Below are 22,053 nucleotides of genomic sequence, written 5' to 3' on the forward strand. Positions count from 1 at the left end.
GAGCTCAGAGATGTTCAGTCACTGAGCCACATCCTCAGTCCTTTTTTATATTTAGAGACATGATATTCCCAAGTTGCTTAGGGCCTTGCTAAGTTGCTGACACTGGCTTTGAACTCAAGATCCTCCTGCCTCAGCTTCCTGAGCTGCTGGGATTACAGGCATGCTATAATCTTTTATATAGCTAAGCTATATTATCTCTGACAGGATCTCTGGGGACTGAGGATAAATGGGGCATTACTGTCCAAATGTACAGCACTTAAACTGTGATTTGATAGTATATTTAAAATAGGACTACTTAAATTTCTTTGGATTGCAAAGCTAAAATGAGGAGTTCATCTGTTCAACCAAACTCAGCTGTTGAGAATATTCATTTATTATATATGTATTTTTAAAATATTTTTTTAAGTTGTAGATTTATGTGGTGCTGAGGATCGAATCTAGTGCCTCACATGTGAGGCAAGCGCTCAACCACTGAGCTACAATCCCAACCCTCATTTATTATATTTTTGCAACCAGAAAGTATTTTATTTTCCTCTAAAAAAGCACAATCCTGGATATATACTTCTTTTAAGGAAATAAAAGAAGTCTCTAAAGTTCTTGGTAAGTCAGGGTTGGTCTTTGCACTGTCAGAGCCAATCTCTATGCCAATAGTTCTGTCAAAACTCTTTGCCAGGTTGTTAAAAGTTCTTCTGAATCTTTTGTAATCTATAAGAAAGGTACTTGTTGGACTAACAAGGTTATCTGGCAAAAAAAAAAAAAAAAAGCCAGTGTATTCTTGTGAGACTGTCATATCTCCTATTATAACAAATATGTTATGTTGTATTACAATTAGATAAGATATTATGCAAAAGCAATGACAAAATTGGAAACATACCACAATTCCCAGAGCCTTCAAAATATTAAGTTTGCACATAGGACAGGTACAATGTTCACTAAGCCATGGATCCACGCATGATTTGTGAAAAACATGCCTATAAAATAATGGAGAATTATGTTATAAATTTTATATTGAAAAACTGTTAGGTCAAAATGAAAACAATGAAATTTTAAGTTAGTTTGTTTTTCCTCCTTTTAACACATTTACAATACCCCAAAGACAAATACTGGAGGTTTATAAAAATATAACTTCTAGGGCTGGGGCTGTAGCTCAGTGATGGAGCACTTGACTAGTATGTGTGAGGCACTGGGTTCGATTCTCAGCACCACATATAAATAAATAAATAAATAAATAAAGGCCCATCAACAACTAAAACACACACACACACACACACCCTTTACAGAAAATCTAAACCCAATCTCATGTATGAATAGTACTATGTGATGAGAACTAATGAGTAGGAGATCATTGTTTGGACGTTTTTATTTTGCAGTTGTGGGGATAGAACCCAGGCCCTTGTGCATACTAGCTAGGCAAGCACTCCACAACTTAACTACATACTGATCCTATTTATTTATTTATAAATAAAAAAGAGACAGGGTCTCATTATGTTGTCCAGGCTGGCACCAAACTCCTGGGTTCAAGCCATCCTCATGCCTTAGCCTCCTATGTAGCTGAGACTACAGGCTCACACCACTGTACCCAACTTGGACTTTTTATCCTACCAAATTCCAAAAAAGACTTGAGGAAACCTAGCAAATTTATTAAGAATAATGATATTCATACTTTGTAAATCAGTTATTCTTCTTATAATAATAGCTTATATAGAAAAATGGAATTTTGAGAACATATTAAGCCAGGGTTAAAATCAAGAGTTTTCTGTGTAAATTATTAATTAGTTTCATGGAACTCAATCTATGTTAAATATTTGTAGAAGTCACAGGGCAGCTGGAACTATTTTAAGGAGTGAACTGTGCCTAAGAATCAAATAACACTTGGCAAATTTCAGCTGAAACTTTGTGTGTGTGTGTGTGTGTGGGTAGACATGGGTGATTTCCTCTCACATTCAGAACAGAAAATTACATCCTCGGGACAAGAAATAAGTCAGCCACAGAAGGGTTTGAATTCTTAGAAGAGGAATTTGTGCCCTTCAGAGGGAGAAATGACTTTGAGGGAGCTACAGAGACTATTCTGCAAGCTCAAGAACCCCTGGCTGAGAGCTCTGAGAAGCTGTAATTGAGACTGAAAGAAGCTTGGGGTCCTTGACAAATTGGGAAAGGAGTAGACACCAATACAGACTTTCAGGACACTTTTGGAAGACACACTAAAGTCTTAAGTTTAGAGTAAGGGAAATTTTGAGAATGATACTAAATTAGACCATGGTATGTCTTTAAAACCCCGATTGTTAATTTATAACTTAAACATTATGATTGCTGTTTTGAAAAATGCAGTTTTGGTTTAAAATGAGGTCTTTTTTGGGATTTGGAGTAAATATTCATGCATAATAAAACTTCAGTCAACAATATATACTGCTCTTCCATCACCACTTGATGACCTTGTATCATTTAAGGGCAGAAATAAAGACTGTGAAGTCTGAATTTATCCATGTAGTCTGAAACTCGCAGATAATGCATTTATCCAGAAACTCATCATACTTGAGGGCTTTTATTTTAACCTTAAGGTTTTTACTTAAGAGTTTGAGTGCCAGTAATCTGTAAGGAAGACCTAAATTAGTTTAATACATATAAGGTGTTGTGCCTGCTTCTTATTACTTGTATCCATGTATGGGGAGTATTTTAGAGTGAGATGAAGAGTTCCTTACTGCAGGGCTCAACCCCAGGGGGCATCCTCACTTTTCAGCAGTCAAGGTTGGCTGCAATCCAAACTAACTTAAGACTAGAACAAGGCTTTAACCCTTTTGGGGGATAGATCCCTTTAGATCTGATATAAATTATAGAACCTCCTCATAAAGTCACAAGGGTGCCTAATATCTTACATGTACTTTGGGGGGGCTTATAGACCTCTGAAGGTTTGGCTAATAAACAGGAGGGAGTGGAGTGACTGGGAATATGTTCCAAGTCAGTTCTGCATAGGGTTGACAATGGGATTTGGCTGGCTGATAGGTGGTAGAAGAGATAAGGTTATGGGACTCTGACCAGGGCCACTTTGGTGCCTAAGTGGGAGGTATGCAAATGGATGGAGGCAGCTAATATGGCCAACTGTGGATGAAAACCCTATTTTAAGCAAGTAGCAGCTACCTGGGGTAAACAATGGTTTGGCTCTAGCACTCCCTGCTCTGGCTGCATTTCTATTACTGGTTATTCATAGAGAACAAAATGGTGTGACTCCCAAATTTAATTTCTAACTCTGCATGAATGGAGTGTTCTCTACCTATCTGTTCCTTTAAGTGAACTCATTAAATGAATCTCTTATGTTGTGGTTCTTGAGTAAATCTTTCCTTGCAGGTTTGCATATCTGAAAGAAAAAGTGCCCACTCTCGGTTTTATTAGACAATTACAATCTCTCCTCTCCTCTATGTTATGAGGCACTGTAACGAAAGACAACAGACTAATGGGTTCTCTAGGGACAAACTAAGAAAACCTTCCTTAGCTAGCTCAGAATCTGAAAGATTCTGAAAGATTCATTTAAAAAAAGCTCCTTTTAGCTATTTGCACATCCCCACACCCCAAGTCAAATAATCACCCCCAAACTCTGCTTCCTCTGACCTAGAACTTTTCTTTAGATTCCCTACCAGCTCAGCTCCTGTGCATCTCAACCCAGATCTTCAGTATCAACTCTTTTAGCACATTCTGCTTTTGGAGACAAAACTGAGCACTTGTTCTTTGTAGTCATCAGTCCTCTGACATAGCCCCCCCCTCCTACCATCATCTTTATGAACAAGTACCCAGAGCTTGATGCCTTCTCTTCTTCATCACCTACTCTCTTCATCTTCTTGCTTTTGCATCCTCTGCTTTATTGTTTCATCAAACCAAATATGGCCTTTCCCTCCCTGCTGCTATAACCATCAGACCCTTGATCGACTACACTTTCTGCCTCCCCACTGCCTCACCTGAAAGCTGTGTGGTCAGTAATGGGAAAGGTGGACTTAGTCTAACTCATGAGGTTATCTGGAACAATAAATGAAAAACTATATATGGAATACTGAGAGAAGTATATCAAGGGCTGTGTGAATGAAAGGTACATTAATTAAACAGGCAAAGCAATGTAAATATTTTACATGGCATCCCAGTAAATGGTAGAATGCTCTTATGGCACACCCTGGGCCCCAGAACATCTGGTGGGGTGACTTTTCCCTAGCCAGAGGGTGGATCGTGGACATTTAGAGATTTCAGAAGGTGGCACCTGAGGCAAGTTAAAAAGGAAACCACTTCCATTGTTAAAATGAAAGACTTCAACAACAAAAAAATACATAAAAGCAGAAAAGGCCCTAGCACATTTAGGGTTGAGTCTTGTACTGCAATGGGAAGCAGGTGATGTGCTGAGGAGCAATGAAACGTGAAAAGGAGCTTCAATCAGAGCTTCAACCAAAAAAGTTCTTTATTCCTATAAGAAATACTTTGGGATACAGAATGCAAAATATATAGAACATGAAAGAAACAAAACCTGTAATACTGAAATACAATGCCCTTCCCCTTTCCTATTTCTCACATAGCCATAAACTAGAGAGGTCAGAAAAACAGCAGGACTGGGGTGAGGAGTCTACATTGAAGGTGAGTTGTTTCACAGCTCTGCAGCCTCTGGGTGCCGTGTTAAGGACCTGGCAAACAAAAGGATCCAAGATTATTAAAAGTCAGAAACAAGAATTCCTTCCCCTAGCCAGGACTGACAGTAGATACATAGAAGCAGGCCCTCCCTCCAAGGTGGGGGTGATAGAGCAGCTCCTCAACAGTCAGCAGCCAGTTGACTGACCCATTTTAGCTCCCAAGCTAACATCTTAAATGTGTATTTCTCCAGGCTGCAGCACTCTACTTCTAAAAAGAGTATTTTTACCCACTAAAAATTTTGTGGCTAACCTTTAAATAAGATGACTGTTTGTTTCTAAGACATGCTGGCTAAAGTCCAAAGGATGATCAACTGTAATCAACTGATATAAACAGGAGGTCCCCAAAGCATAGCCAACTGCCATCTGTCCACAGTAAATTAGTGCAATAGAGAATGAAAAGTAAAGGTCATGCGACAAAAAAACCCAGCAATCCATGAGAGGTCTGATATCTATAGATAGAAAGGCTTAGTTCAGTTTCCAGAAAGCCTTTCTTATAAAAATGAAGGACAGAAAGACACAATGCTTCTGGTTGACTTCATCCCTTACTGAGGTAGAGAGGCAGCAAGGGCAAATCCTTCCAAAGACGGCTATGAAGGGGAGTGCTATAGGCAAGTACATGGAGGGTGATGAATTTGAAAGAGTTTTTGAAACTGGAATAGAAAATGCTTGACCATGACTAAAGCTGATGAGCAGAGACAGAAAGAACAAAACTGGAGGGAGCAGATAGAGAATCAATACAGCAAGGTCTCAGGCAGAAGGCAAAGAGCTGCAGACAGAGGCCCCCGTAGAAAGAGCAACACCAAACCAGAAGGGGGCTGCCTCCTCCATTCTGACAGGAGGTGTAAGTGTGGATGGCAGTGTGGGGGCAGGCACACTGGAAGTGAGGGAATCCAACCACTATTTCTCTAGGTGAAGTTTACACTCTCAAAGCGAGGAGTAATGGGATAAGTTAAGGTGTTTAAGGAGAATGAAAACACCTGGAAGTGCTGCTGTGATGAACAGGGAGGACAAACAAGGCAGGAAGAGGGCTGTAGGCAGTAACTGAGGCATAGCTGTGGAGTAGAGCCCTGCCTGTCCAATATGTTCAGAGAACTATGGGAAGACACAGAGGGACAGAGATGCATAATAAAGGAAGCATGGCAGGCTTGGGTTCAAAGACCATAGAGACAAAAGAGAAAGGGAGGGTACTGGAGGTAAAAGGAGGATAAGCTGAAGCATGAGGTAAGAGATTATGCAAAGTAACTTGAGATACATCCACTGGAAAAAAGAAGCTTGGAGAAGATTTGCGGTAAAGAACATTTGTGTGTGGGCTGGGGATGTGGCTCAAGCGGTAGCACGCTCGCCTGGCATGCGTGCGGCCCGGGTTCGATCCTCAGTACCACATACCAACAAAGATGTTGTGTCTGCTGAGAACTAAAAAATAAATAATAAAAATTCTCTCTCTCTCTCTCTCTCTCTCTCCTCTCTCACTCTCTCTTTAAAAAAAAAAAAAAAAAAAAAGAACATTTGTGTGAAGATATCCTCTGCATCAGTGGTCCACATCTGGAGACATTTTTCATTGTCACAGCTGCATGGTGTGGATGCTTTTGTCCTCTAGTAGTTAATGGCCAAAAATATGCTAAATATCGTTGTGCACAAAATCACCTTTCCAGACCCCTCCTCCACACAAAGCATTATGTGATCCCAAATATCAAAGCTGAGAAAACCTCTTATAGGTCAAAGGTTGTCACAAAATATTGCATAATGTGGAGGGCTGGGATTGTGGCTCAGTGGTAGAGTGCTCGCCTAGCACTACATAAAAATAAAGGCATTGTGTTGTGTCCATCTACACCTAAAAAATAAATATTAAAAAAAGAGTTTAAAAAATATTGCATAATGAGGAAATAATTTAATTTTTATTACACCTGAGGATCATACTGTTGTTACCATTCCAGTGAGGTAAAATGTTTTGCTGAGCAGGTTGAACAATATAATTTAGAGAAAGAGGCCACTTGCCCAGAATTGAGGGGTAAGAGTAACATATAACAGCAGGCTCCAAAGCAACATGGAGAACTTTTGACACACAGTCAGGGCAGCAAGCATAGTCAAAAATAAGGGCCAAGACATACAAGTGAACAGTGCTGTTACTAGGGGTGCAAAGAAATTCTGTTAAGTTTGCCAAAATTTCTAATTTTCAAAAGAAGACTACAAATACGAAAGTTGAGAACCAGTTTTCCGGTTTCAGTCACAGAAACAGTTAATATCAACCAAGGCTTCAAGCTTTAATGGAGAATGTGGTCTTATTAAAATAAATATGCCTAGGCTCCATTTAAGGTATTTCTGAAAGCTCCCCTATTGATCCTAATGTATGGTCAGATTTGGAAAGCTCTGGGTTAAGCTGAGGAAAATGAAAAACAAAAACAAACAAAAATCCTCAGAATAAAATTTTGGAAAAACCAGGCTTTAGGGATGGAGAGAATGACAGCAAAATTTCCCAGAATCAACTATTTCAGGCTGAGACTCTCCTGAGGAAGACACTTTCATTTTAGTAATAACTAAATGGCTCCTCCACTCTTTAGGTACCATATGGTTTCAGGGGATCCTGGGATAAGATAAGATGACAGAGAATTTGTAAAGTCTTGGCTTCTTTGTGGTCAAAGTTGGCATTTTCTCACTATGCTTTTTAATTATCCTACTGATCCTTTTCCTGATTTGTATTTGTATATACATTTCCTTTAGCCTCATGTTTTAGATTGTAAATAATTAGAAATAAGAAAAAACTGTCTTGATATAATTTAATTTTCTATAGGACAGCTTATGTTTAGTTTGATAGATTTTCTTTTATGTATAAAGTAGAATGATTTGACTTTTAGAATCTTGGATTTCTGTTTTAGTATACAGAATTATTCTTAAGTACTACAATTAAAAAACAACAATAACAACAAACCCTCATCCAGATCATCCTAGGCTCAGAAGAGATTACTTTGTGACTAAGTAAAGTAAGATCAGTAGCCTTATGGAGACAACTATTCACCAATATTTTAATCATTCACATTTTGTATTATTAGAAGGCTGGGTCAAGTTATGTGGATGTCTTTTAAAGAAAAGAGGGGAGAAGAAAGGAAATTTCTTAGGTGTAAGGCTTATTAGTAGTGTTCTTTTATTCTTTTCCAGATGATGCTTTGAATACTATTTTTTAATGTTTGCATTCCCTAATTTGGGATAAGATCATGGAAGACACCAACATGCTTAAAGAAAGCTCTTTTTAGGCATTAAAGTTTCAGTAAATGCTCTAGAGGGAGGTATGTGGTACTATGAGAGGAGTGCTGGCATTAAAGGTAGACGTATACCTCAGCTGTACCATTTTTTGAATTGTGTGATCTTAGAAACACTATTGGCTTCATTATCCTTCACTGCACAAGGGTACTGTGGCTTGAGTGCCCCACAAAGTTCCATTGTGTTTAAAGGCTTGGTCCCCAGGGTGGTGAAGGTGAAGAATGGAATCTTTGAGGAATGGGGCACAGTGAAAGATCCTTCTTAGGTCACCGAGGGGTAAGAGGTATTTCTTGTGAAACCCCCTTGGCAGTTCCCACAAGAGTGTTACAAAACAAGCAAACCTGTCCTGTTTGTCTTCTCTCTCTTTGCTTTTTTTTTTTTTTTTGGGTGGTGCTGCGGATTGAATCCAGGGCCTTGTGCATGTGAGGCAAGCACTCTACCAACTGAGATATATTCCCAGCCCATCTCTGCTCCTTTTTTAGAGGTGACCATTTGCTTGTATGTGGGTTCACTGTGATGTGCTGCCATCTGCTACCACACCAGAGGCCAAACTCATGGGATCTACCCATTTATGGACTTTTGATCTTGGGCTTTCTATTTAGCCCCCCCAATTCTGAGCTAAATAAACCTCCCTTTCTTCATAGGTAGATCATGCCTGATACTTGGTTCTAGTAACAAAATGTTGACTAATAAAAATGGGAGAACAACAACCTTTTTGGATTATTGGGAAGATCAGAGGAGACAGTAAATGTAACCTGCGGAGAGTACTTGACCCACAGCAGGCACAAAACAAGTATCAGTCAGTCCTTCCACTGTATATAATCTATGTTCAGAAAAAAAAAAAAAGGAAGAAATAAGAAAAAGAAATCCAAATCCCAGAGGAAGATGAACACTCTTTGGGTCTCGCTGTAGGGCCTAGTGAATTCTGATTGAAGATGGAGAGGAAAAGGGGCTGTTTTTGAAACCCACAGAAATCACATAATAAAAACTCTAAGGTTTGAAAGTTTGGAGGTTGTGCCATATGTATTCCTTTTATAATACACGTGCAATCAGTTTTTGTGAGGCAAAACTGGTCTTCGTTGACCACAACCTCCCAATATGAGCAATGTGCAGCAGGGTCTTGGCTGGTTAGAAGAGCCGTTGATTAGGAGGCTCTCAGAAGCAAGTGGACACTCATTCTAAAAGGGAGACATACAAACACATTAATATCATTCTTTTCAAATATACAAAGCTGACATACTTGCAGGGCAGGATCCGAACAACATCATTCTGCTTATAGCTCTCTATGCACACTGCACAATGATCAAAGTCTGGGTCTGTTTCCTGAAACGAAAAGCAAAGGATCACAATTCACATGCTACATGTATAAAATTCAGCTAAGTGTGTTTCTGTGGCAATTATGCTAAGCAAGAGGTGATAAAGTGAATGGTATTAAAAATAATGTTTCCAATTGTTTGACAACACTGATATAAATTATACCTAAGCCAATCTTTTTCTTAAACTTGTATAATAATCAATACTACTTCTGTCTATGATATATCTTAGACTAAGAGTTCTAACTACTGTCAAGATTCACATCAACTGTCACCTTGGATCACCATTATCTCTGCCCACCTCCATTGCCACTGTACTACAGGTTTATCTGAACAGGTTTCACAGAATACTGTACAAAAGCTGGGTCATCATCAGGAGAATCACCTCATCATCTCCTCAAGTACAGGCATAAAGATGGTGATCCCTCTGCAGACTGCTATATAAAGACTTACCCCAGCTATGGGAGCACTGCATCTGGTCACTGATTTGGGGTAGAACTGGATCAACTTAATAATGAGTCTTTATCAAGAGTCAAGGAGCCAGGCATAATGTTATATACCTTTCATCCCAGCTACGTGGGAGGCTGAGGCAAAAGGACCACAAATTGAAGGCCGACTTGGGCAACTTAGCGTGACTTTGTCTTAAAATTTAAAAAGAGCAGGGTAAGTAGCCCAATGTTAACATGCTTGTCTAGCATGTTTAAGGTCTGGGTTTAATACCCAGTACCACCAAAAGAAAAAAAAATTAGGAAAAGTGTGTTCAGTCACCAGGATGATTTCCTTCCTCCTCAGGGCTGAAGAGGGTTCTATCTTAATTATCATAAAACAGCATGCCAACAATCCAAGTCTGGAAAGGTGAACCTATTTGCTGTGTCATTACCACTTTAACTGCAACTCAGTGGTACAGTTCTTGGCAAGTCTAAGAGGTACAAATTAAGATGTGTTGGCTTTAATAATTAACAGAAAGATTCTATCCCTACCCAAACCAAGGGCCTCACACATCTTAGGTGAGTGTTCCTGCTTCAGCCTCTTGAGTAGCTGAGAGTATATGTGTGCACCACTGCACCTGGCTGGTAATATTGTTTGGTGCTAGCGTGGAGTAAGAAAGGTAGGTTAGACCAGCTCCTGAGAATTCCAAAATAATGGCAGTTGAAGACCAAGAAAGACCACTCTTTGGGGTTAAGTACAGCAGCTGTTTTGATGCTGTTTGTATTTTCTGCAAGTGACATTTTCCTTATTCTTTCCTTAGGGTATAATGAAATCCACTACCTCCAGAGCTGTGCCAAAGGCAACTAGATATACTTATGTCAAGGCAGTGGGGATAAAATGAGTAAAGTTAAAAAAAAAAGTGAGAAAACTTAAGACAGAGAATCATCTGAAATTCATCCTTTCAGGACTCTGCTAAAACATTAACACCGGGTATGGAATAGGAGGCAGTTTGAGTTTTATGTCCTTAGATACAATTTTTTCATTCTTGATAAGCCTGAATGACAGTATATAGAAACTTAACATTAAAGGCTATTATTTTGGAGAATCAATGCTCCACCATAACTAGAACTCTAATTATGAAATTTTAGTTAAAATTTTCAGTTATAGCTTTTTGTTACTGCCTTTCTTATTTGGTTTCCTTAAGAAGCAGGCCTGGGCTGGGGTTGTGGCTCAGTGGTAAAGCGCTTGCCTAGCATGTGTGAGCCACTGGGTTCAATCCTCAGCACCACGTAAAAATAAATAAATAAAATAAAGTGTCCATCTACAACTAAAAAATTTTGTTTTTTCCCCAAAGAAGCAGGCCCAACTCTGAAAAAGTGTGTTCTTCTTTTAAAAAAATGCTTAGCATACGGTAAAGAGATCACCCTGTTAACTGAAACATCCTAGAAATACAGGTCTTCAGTTTTAAGGGGGTAAAGAAACAAAACCCAAGAGATGCAAGCAAAAACAAGAAATACAGGCAGATAACACACATCTCCTGACTATAATGACAAAACTGTCCCACAGAATTCTTGGAATAGCCAGCTATGATGGCTCAGGCCTATAGTCCAGCAATTTGGGAGGCTGAGGAAGGAAGGAAGATTGCAAGTTTGAGGACAGCCTCAGCAACTTTGCAAAGACCCTGTCTCAAAATTCAAAATAAAAAGGGCTGGAGTGTAGCTCAGTAGTAACAGTGCCCCTGGGTTCGATCCCTAGTACTGAGAAAGGAAGAAAGGAAGGAAGGAAAGATGGATGAATTAATTCTTGGAAAATGTATGCTGGGTTTTAGAGAAAAAAAATCACAGAGTCACCTATAAGTAGTCTTGTAAAGTTACTAATGACAAAAGCTTTGAAGTCCAAGAAAGTGAGAAGGCTAACTGAAGGGCTTTCAGATGACAGGCATAGTAAATCACAATTTCAAAGAGAAGGCTATTTAAAGTTATTTCATTACTGTACCTTATCGCCCTTTTTTACTGTTCTGGTTGTCAATTTACTGATGGCTTTCTTGGCTGCATCTCCAAGACGACGCTACAGAAATGACAAATAAAGACAGACATTAAGTATAAGATCTTCAAATGATGGTCTTTATTTTTTAATAACTGAAAGTATAAAGTCCCTGTTATCCTATACCACTCTTTGTCATATCATGTAAGGGGAGTCTAAAAGAGCAATTCAAAATTAGAAATCTGGAGAATCAAGGATATATGTACCATATATTCTGTGTTCTGATTATATAAAAAGTTTATTATAGCTGGGTGTCATAATCACATTTGCATTTTATGTTTAATAAATATGTTAAATATGAATGTATTATCACAATCTAATTCTGTGTACTCCAAAGATACTACTCCTGCTCTAACAGCTTTTCCACTATGCTCTAGGGATGATCACTGTTTGGGATACAAACCATCCTAGCAAAAGAAATATTCAGTGCTCCTTCAAATTTTTATTACAGCATCTACCATGGTCACAAGTTCTACTCTTGCTCTGCTACTACTATGCTCTGTAACTTTAGGAAGGTACATTTACCTACCTACCCAGGGTCAAATTATTCTCATTTGAGAGGGTTAACTCAGATACTATCTCTAAAACTAGATTTATCCAACATTTTGCCAGACATTGCTAGCAATGCCAGATACTAATGACCCCAAAAGGAAAGACAGTAAACCCCTAGCCTCGAGACACTGTCTGCATTGGGAAAAGACTAGTAAACATATTCTAACCTAATGTATAAGACAGGCCACTCTGGGTGGGATGACAGGAAAAGGAGACAACCTCAGTTAGGTTGGGGACAGAGCATAGGAATGTCAGGGATGGATTTGAGGAAATGATGCCAAAGCAAAGACTTGGAAAACCAAGAAGAAAGGAGTTAGATAAGACCATAGAATTAGGAAGCGGGGTTTTAGCAAAGGAAGTTTGTAGACCTAAAGAAAAACTGGTGTAAAAAACAGGTGTGGGAAGGGATGTACACTTTAATTTAATTAATGTGAGTAGCTATGTGAGTGCTCAAATCAGAATGCTTTGTGAGTCAAGAGTTCACACTGGGAGGATGGGTACCAACTGAAACTGCCCCAGGCATACTGGGAGAGATGGTCATTTATATACAACTATAACTGAAACTGTGAGCAGAGGCAGATGCTGAAGCTAAAGAAATAAGGTTAGGACTAAAATAAGGGGGAGACTTCAGATTCTTTCAGGGGGATTTTTAAAAAATCACATTTTTAGACCACACTACAATTTCCCTAGTTATCTACAGAATGACTTTTAATAGTTGACTTATTTGAATCAGGATACAAATTCAAACACTACACTTGGTTCCTAAGTCTCTAAAATCTCTTAGCCTGAGTTCCGTCTATCATACTCCCCCCCCCCATTTTTAATAGTCTTATGGAGATATGACTTAATTACATATACTTAGAGGGTACACTTTGACATATATTAAATATTACACTTTGAAACTCTATGTACTTGTATTTTCAAGAACTACTTTAGTTGCATCCTCTAAATTTTAATACATTTAATTCATTTTCATTCAGTTTACATTGTTTTCCAATTTCCCTTTTAATATCTTCTTTATCCCATTAATTGTTTAGAAGTTAATTTCCAAATATTTAGGGTATCTCAGAGATACTTGTTATTGATTTCTTACTTAATTTCAAGTGGTTAGAGAACACATTTTGTGTGAACTTGAATCCTTTAAGGAATCTACTGAAACTAACTCCAGAGGATGAGGTAGAAGGAATTCAAGTTTGAGGTCAGCTTGGGCAACTTAGGGAGAGCCTATTTAGAGAAAAAAAAAAAAAAGAATAAAAGAGACTGGAGATGAAGTTCTATGGTAAAATGTTCCTGGGTTTAATCCCCAGTAGCCGGGTAGGAGTGGGGAATAAGAATCTATTGAGATCTGTTTTATGGTCTTGAGTGCACTTCAAAAGACTGTGGATCCTACTTTTGCTGGATGGCGTTTTCTATAAATGTCAATCAGGTCACATTTGGTATTTATGTTATTTGTATTTTATATACTTACTGATTTTTCGGTCTATTTATTTTTCTAGTTTTCAAGAGGGGTTTTGAACTCTCCAACTATAATTATAGTTTTATTTATTTCACACTGTAGTTCTGGGTCCTCACTTCAAGTTTTTGAAGCACTTTTACTAGACACATAACCATTCAGGATTATAACATCCTCTTGTTCAAGTGACCAGTTTATTAAGAAGTCAATTTTATCCCTGGCAATAACTGCCCTGAAATCTACTCCAGTATTAATGTAGCCACTTCAACTTTAATTTGTGTTGGTATGGTAAAACTTTTTCATCCTTTTAACCTATTCATATTTTTATACTTATTTGTTTATTGTAGTGTTTGGGATCAATCCCGAGGCCTCATACCAAGCTCTGTATCCCAGTCTCTTAATCTCTGCTTCAAATGAGGGTATTTAGGCATATACTTTAGTGTGATTATGGATATGGTTATGTTTAAGTCTATCTACTTGGTATTTGTTTTCTATTCCCTTTTCCCCTTTTTGGGCTGAGAAATTTAATGGTTTTAATGACTCCATATATCTCCTTTGTTGATTATTATTTTAAAAATATTTATTCTTAAGTTTTAGGTGGATACAATATCTTATTTTACATTTATGTGGTGCTGAGGATAGAATCCAGTTCCTCATGCACACTAGGCAAGCTCTCTACCACTGAGCCACAGCCCCAGCCCGATTATTATTCTTATTTGTGTTATTTTAGTGGTTGCTTTAGGATTAACATATATATATTTTGGTACCACCAATTGAATCCAGGGGTGCTTAACCACTGAGCCATATCCTCAGCCCCTTTCATCTGTTTTTTCATTCATTCATTCATATATTTATTTTGAGACAGTTTCTAAGTTGATTAGGGCCTAAGTTGCTGAGGCTGGCTTTGAACTTGCAATCCTCCTGCTTCAGCCTCCTAAGACATGAGATCATACACATGCACCACCATGCCTGGTTTAACCCATACATATGTAATCACAGTTGAACTTCAAGTAATTATACTCATCCTGTACAATATGAAAGCCTTATACAGTATACTTTGATTCCTCTCTTGGCCTTTGTGTTATTGTTATCCATTTTACTTATAAATAAATTTAACATACTCTACATAGTTATCATGTTTCAATTATCTTTTTAAGTCATTAAAACATACATAACATTAAATTTGCCATCTAAACCATTTTTAAGTGTACAGCTTAGTGAGTCAAATATACCACTGTTGTGCATCTCAAACTCTTAACCTTACAAAACAAAAACAATATGCATGAGATAGCTACTCCCCAATCTCCTTTCCTCCAGCCCTTGGCAACAACCATTTTACTTTCTGTTTCTATAATTTTGACTATTCTAGCTACCTTATAAGAGGAATCAAAGTGTTTTTCTTTGGCATATTTCACATTGCATAAAATCTTCAAGCTTCATCCTCATTATAGCAAGTCTCAAATTTTCCTTCCTTTTTGAAGGCTGAATAATATTCTGGTTCTATGTATATGTGACATTTTATTTATCCACTTATCTGTAGATGGGATCTTGGGTTGGGCTACTTCTGCCTTTTGCCTATTAACAATTATGTTGCTATGAACATGGGTAAAACAATGATCTATTTGAGTCGGTTTTCTATTCTTTTAGGTATGAAACCAGAGTGGAGTAATTGCATCATATTAAAATTAATGCTGAATGTTTTGAGAAACTGCCATATCATTTTTCACAGCAGACACATCACTTTACATATGTACTGGCAATACACGAGGTTCTAATTCCTCCAGATTTATGCCAACTGTTATTGGTTTTTTGTTTTTATATTAGCCATCCTAATGGGTGTCCAGTGATAACTCATTATGGTTTGATTTGCATTTCCTTAATGATTAGTGATATTAAGCATCTTTTTATGTGCTTATTGGGCACTTATATTTTCTTTGGAGAAGTATATATTTATTCTTTGGTCTATTTTTAGGTTTTTTTTTTTTTAACTGAACTACATACAGTACAGTAAAAAGTTCTTTAAGTAAAGAGTTCTTTAAATATTCTGGATATTAACCTCCTTAAGATTTGGAAATATTTTGTTCCATTCAATGGTTGCCTTTTTGTTGTTGATTTTTTTAATGCATAGATGTTTTTATTTTTTATGTAATTTTATTTATTTCATTTTTTATTACAGAATTCTAGTTACACATAGAAGCTGGGTTCATTTTGATAAAATCATAAATGCATGGAATTTGATTTACTCCATTTCAGTCCCCATTTTCCCCACTTTCCCTCCTCTCGTCCTCCCCCTATTCTCCTTCCTCTATCTTACTATGCATAGATGTCTTTAATTTTGATGTATGTACTTCACTGTATCAATTCCTCCTCATTTCCTTTTGGTACCAGGACCAAGAAATCAATGCCAGATTCGGTGTTACAAAGCTTTTCTCCTACATCTTATTCTAAAATTTTATAGTTCTGGCTCTTGTGTAGAGGTCTTTGGTCCATTCTGAATTAATTTTTGTAAACAGTGTAAGAGTTCAACTTCATTCTTTTGCATGCTGACAACCAGTTTTCCTACCACTGTTATTAAAGACTTTCCTAACCCCAATGAATGATCTTGGCACCCTTTTCTATTCTACTGGCATACAGATCTGTCTTTATGCCAGCACCAAACTGGGTTGATTGTAACTTTGTAGCACAATTTAAAACTGGGAAGCATGAGACCTTTAACTTTTCCTTCTTTTAAAAGAATTTTTAGCTATTGAGGATCTCTTGAGATTTCATATATATTTTAGCATGGATTTTTCTATTTTGGAGAAAAAATAGCATTAGGATTTTGATAAGGACTTCAATGAATAGCTGGATCACTTTAGGTAGTACTAACATCTAAATAATTTAGAATATTCAATTCATGAACACAGGATTTCTTTGCATTTACATGTTGAGCATTCATACTCAGAAAATCTGAAATCCAAAATGCTCTGAAATCATGTTCACAGAACATTTTGGATTTTGGAACATCTTGAATTTCAGATTTTTGGATTAGGGATACTCAACAAGTAAAATGTATGCAAGTATCCTCAAATCTAGAAAACTCAGAAATCTGAAACACTTCTGGTCCTGAACACTAAGATAAGGGCTACTCAGTCTGTATGTGCATCTTCTTTAATTCCCTTAAGCAATATTTTTTAGTTTTCAGGGTGTAAGTCTTTCACCTCTTTGGTTAAGTTTATTGTTCAGTATTTTATACCTCTTAATGTTATTGTAAATGGGATAGTTTTATTTCTTTTTTGGATTGTTCATAGTTATTGTATAGAATATATTTGAAGGTAGGTGGATTTGATGTGGAGTGTAAGACAAAGAGAAGGGGGGTGTGGATAACACCATGGTTTGGGGCTTATGCTGCTTAGAAAAGAAGAGTCATTATTTAATGACTTGGGAATGATGAAGGGAGAGGTTTGGAAGTAGAAAGTGAATCTACGGCCATACCATCCTGAACTTGCCCAATCTCATCTGGAAGTAGAAAATGAAAATCGAGTTCTGAATATATACTATTTCCTCAACTCTTTGGATTTCTCCCATCCCCCATCCCAGTCTTAGATAATTTCCACACATATGGGTTGATTTACTCTGGAAAATATGTAAGACAGTTGGACTCTGTAGATCTCAGGAAGTTCCCCCCGCCCCCATACATTTCTCTTCTCTTCATTACTGTGCTCTAAGAATACCAGTCAGATTGTTCTCCTAGGTTTCAGATCTGTTCCTTCCAAGGAAGCAGGCTACTGTATTCTGCCATGGCCCTCTATATAGTCACTTCGAAATTCTCTCAAGACATTTAAAATGAACAATCCTATGATCATCTCATTTGTTTTCCATTTTTCAGGAATTTCTGTCCGTTGCTGCCTGATATCTAATGTTTTGAAGTTGTTTTCTTATTAACTGTTTCAGACAAGAGGGCAAACCAAGTCCATTTTTACATCTTAGCCCAAAGCAGATGTCTCTAACCATACTTTTATATTTAAATACCATTTTTAAAGGATAAAACTGGGTTATTTGTTATATAGAACATCCCACATTTTAAATTGTCTGATTCTTCTTGGTGTCATTTATTTGGTCCATTTCTTAGACAACTGTTCTTAGGTTCAATTGCTTTAGCAAGAATAACTCCTACCAAGTGATATCCTGGTGATGTGAAGCATGATTAGTGTATTCAGGTTTTGTCAGCCTGGTCTATCCATTTTAAATCTCACATGAATTTTATGTCTGATTTTAACAACCATGGATTATCTCTAACTAAACCCATCATTTCAATAATGATTTTCTAATTCCATAATTCATTTATTACTTGAAATTCTTCTATAAAAAGTTTTCCCTCATGAACTGATTACCATTCAATAATCTGAATAGAAAAACCAGAATTTTTTCAAAACTCTGATTTTTAGAGTAACAAGTTGGTCCTCTAACAACCTCTAGTTTCAAATCACTTGCAGTTTTTATTCATTACATGCTATAACTGCCTCATTTGTGGATATGAAGAGGTCCTTTAAGATGACAACTAAATACTTATACCACCACCACTATGGTCTTAATACCTTCTTGGTTTTATGACAGAAGATACACTTCATACATTTTTAGCTGTAGGTTTGTAGTAATTTCCCCAAGGATCCCTAGGTTCCTCTATGTAGGAGTGACATTTAAAGACAACCCTAGAGCAGTCTAAGGTGAAATGGGGTAAGGCAGAAATTCATTATTTTATTGAGGATGTAAAATAGCAATTTTTTTGTCTTTCTTTTTTTGTGTGTGGTGCTGGGGGAGGGTCAAACTCAGGGCTCACACATGCTCGGGAAGTGCTCTGCCACTGAACCCCCAAACAGTATTTTCCCAAATTCTGCTATTCCTTCAGAGTTTATTGTCATTCTTTTATAAACAGGGATATTCATTGTTTCTAAATTGTCATGGCTATCGACAGAGAAACTATGTTTTTGAAAAAAGAAAAATAAGCTGGATATTTATACTGTTATCTATTCAAAATAAATAAAGCTATAGAGTTATTACTTAATTTCAGCTTTTTTCTTTTAATATTTTTTAGTTGCCAACGACCTTTATTTTACTTATTTATATGCAGTGCTGAGAATCGTGCCTCACACATGCTAGGCAAGTTCTCCACCACTGAGCTACAAGCCCAGGAAGGTAAATGGTCAAAGGGAAGACTAAGACAAGCTTTGAGAGGTTAAGACTTTTGAGACACAACCTCAATAGGGATGAGGGTGGGGGGGTCCTCAAAAGTTAAACTGCTTTACCACCCATGGCCAATGATTCAATCAGCCATGCCTATATAATAAAGCTTCTATAAAATCCCCAAAGGACTGGATTTGGAGAATTTCTGGATGGCAAAGGTGTAGAAGGTGGGCTGTAGCATACCAGGAGAGGGTTCCATGTCAATTCTTACACTTCGGATCTCTTCATCGATAACCTTCTAATATTCTTTATAGCAAACTATTAATAAGTAAATGTTCCTCTGAGTTCTGTGAACAGCTCTAATAAACTAGTTAAACCCCAGGAAAGTCTTATGATCTATACTCTCCTTCATTCACTCTCTTTTCCCTATCTTTCTTTTTCCTTTTTGTGTCAAAGGAAAGCTGTCTCCCTGTGCTCCAATCTCTCCTTTTAGCTTTCCACATACCCTGCTTATTAATATCTGTCTTTGTGTTCAGGTTTTCCCTCTTAAGTAGCAAGCTCCCCATGTCCCCTGCAAGTCTTGTCTATCAGGAAAAATCTTTCATGCCTCTACTGCTGAAGACCCTTGGTTTGACTTCTTATTTCTTAGGGAATAAAGTTTAAATTCCTTAGCATGTGATTCAAGTCCTTCATAGTCTAGTGTTAATTTCCTCATCTAATATTGGTTCACAGTTCCCAGCCTTCTCCCCACTATTCCTAACGTTCTGCCATTCAACTCTCCTGTCTCCTTTATCTATCCTCAGCTCTGTGGAAAATGATCACTTTGCCTAACTTTCCTCCCAGTCTCTGTCTGCTGCAGGCATATTCTTTGAACTTCATCTCAAGTATCACTACCTTCTCTGTGAAGTGTCCCTGAATCACATGGAGTAATATCATTTTGCGCCTAAAGAGAAACACTTATACCACACAGAATTTTGATGATGCTGTCTGCCTTCCCAACAGATTATAAGCAAAATAATAAACTCAGTTCAAACACCTATTCTTTCTAGTTCTTTTGGAACTGTTACTCCCTAATAAACAAAATCATTCTATCATACAATAATAACAAAAGTAGTTGCCTTTTCTTGACCATACAATCCTTTTCTAGAGGAAAAGTATGAATGGTATGTAATACTCCTACTTATCCCCCCAATTTAGAAGGAAAAAACTTTGAACCCACAATTTTTCAAAGATTTAAATGTATAAATGCAGAGTACTAGCAAGTATTAGCTTCCTCTGATACAGAGACATTTGGTATATTTCTATATTTTGACATGCAAGTGCATTCTCTATTGACTACTCACTAAATCTTTTTAAAAATATTTTTTAGTTGTAGATGGACACAAAACCTTTATTTTATATATTTATTTTTATGTGGTGCTGAGGATTGAACCCAGTGCCTCATATGTGTGAGGCAAGCGATCCACCACTGAGTTAACAAACCCAGGCCTTACTGAACTTTAAAAGTGAAAACAGGTAATAAAGTTATATTTCATTTTGCTAAGCTGGAGACATTTATAAGGTCTAAGATACTATATCCACATGTTAAAAAAGTTCTTGCAAAAAGTTTAAAAAATATCTTAAAAATCATACAGTAGATGCTAAGGTGTCATCTTTTGCCTTCAGGCAGATCTTCAGCATTATATAAATTAATAAATAAAATAAGGATATTGTGTTACGTAAAAATTAACTGTAAAGTTAATAAGATTAAAGTTAAAGCCCAGCATTCTTACTTTAAAACTGGTAAAACTGACTTGCTGGATGTTTAAGGCCAAATTTAAATATTAAGGTTAAAATAAAGGGGCCAAAAAAACCAATATTTGGCTCTTGCCCTCTAAGTCAGCCTGAACCGGACGGGGAAAAAGCTTTGCAACTCTGGGCCACATAACCTCCCGATAAGGGAGATTAATGAGACCACTGGAGAACAGAAAGCCAATGAGTGTACATGCTGCAAAAGAAGAGGGTCATTTAAAAAGGAGACATGCCTGATGCTTCCAAGGGAAGCCATATGGTCAGCAAGACCTTGACCCAGCCTAATGTAGATGACACTAACAGAGCTAAAATGTCACTCACACGTTCCCCAAGAATGTCCTCCAAGGAAACTCAGCTGACTCTTACCAATAGATAGAAACAGGTCAGTTTGACCAGCTTGGTCTTAAACACCTAGCAAAACCAGTTAAAACCAAAGCACAGCCATTCCTGGACATTTAAAAAGAAACAACAGTTATTTTAATGTAACTTAAAATGTACACTAGTGTTAGCATCCCCCAAAATACGTAAGACTGGAGACAACAGAAGAAAAATTCTTACGCAAAAATACCTGATAATTACCAATAAATACCAGAAGTTTCTATTCAGTTTAAGGCCTACAGATCTTCCTAACTTCCTACACAGGTAGATGTAATCAATGTTTATTAATATAATTATCTAGCCCTAACTAACAAAAGGATCTTTACTGAACACAGAGGTCATGCCAAAAAGGTATTTTTACAAAAACCAGACGACATTAACTAATTTAACTAAATGTTGTGTCTACATTCCTGATAATTCTGACAATGTTAAAGATTTATGTTCCCTAAAAAAGTGCCTTATTAGGCTTTGTTAGGCCTTGTTATTGGGACATTTTCTCAGGTCTTCCGCCTCCTGGTAAACAATTATTAATTTGTCATTTTCATGATATTCATGGACAGGTTCCAGATGCTACAACTGCTATTTTGTATTAATCTTACTTCAGCACTCATGTCTTTTTGTTTCTCTCATAGAAGTGCCCACCCCAGGTGAATTTACATCCTGTTCTTCCTGAGCCAGATTTTTACCATGGACTCCTTGACCCACTCAGTTTCTAAAAAGGGACTCCAAACTGCCTGCCCACTGCACATCGCCCCCTTTCAGCTGGAAGTAGCAAGAACGGTCATCACCCTTTTCCCTTACGGCAGTTGGAGGTCCCTAATATTAGAGGAAAAATTACGGTCAATGTAGATGTTTGCCAATATGTCTAGCTCAGGAAGATGTACCTAGGAAACTGCTCCCAAGATCACCCTGGGTGATCTCCCAGAAAGAGACACTTGCTTCCACAACCCAACTTATAAGTGGGAAAAAACTCCCTGTTCACCAAAAATTGTGCTTCCCGGGTCCCACTTTGAAC

The 22,053-nt window shown here is 37.4% G+C and overlaps 1 protein-coding gene across 4 annotated transcripts in view; it reads right to left on the minus strand.

The window, feature by feature from the left end:
* Positions 1–22,053, minus strand: part of Rnf130 (ring finger protein 130) — a 128,521-nt gene that overhangs the window by 35,316 nt on the left and 71,152 nt on the right. For all 4 annotated transcript variants that reach the window (XM_026412301.2, XM_026412299.2, XM_077801471.1 and 1 more), the window contains exons 4-6: positions 11,654–11,725; positions 9,157–9,239; positions 875–971 (exon numbers count right to left, since the gene is read on the minus strand). In XM_026412301.2, the coding sequence (XP_026268086.1) occupies positions 875–971; positions 9,157–9,239; positions 11,654–11,725 (252 nt within the window). The remainder of the gene's footprint in view (positions 1–874; positions 972–9,156; positions 9,240–11,653; positions 11,726–22,053) is intronic.

Source organism: Urocitellus parryii, chromosome 1 (assembly GCF_045843805.1).
Source record: "Urocitellus parryii isolate mUroPar1 chromosome 1, mUroPar1.hap1, whole genome shotgun sequence".
Lineage (NCBI taxonomy): Eukaryota > Metazoa > Chordata > Mammalia > Rodentia > Sciuridae > Urocitellus > Urocitellus parryii.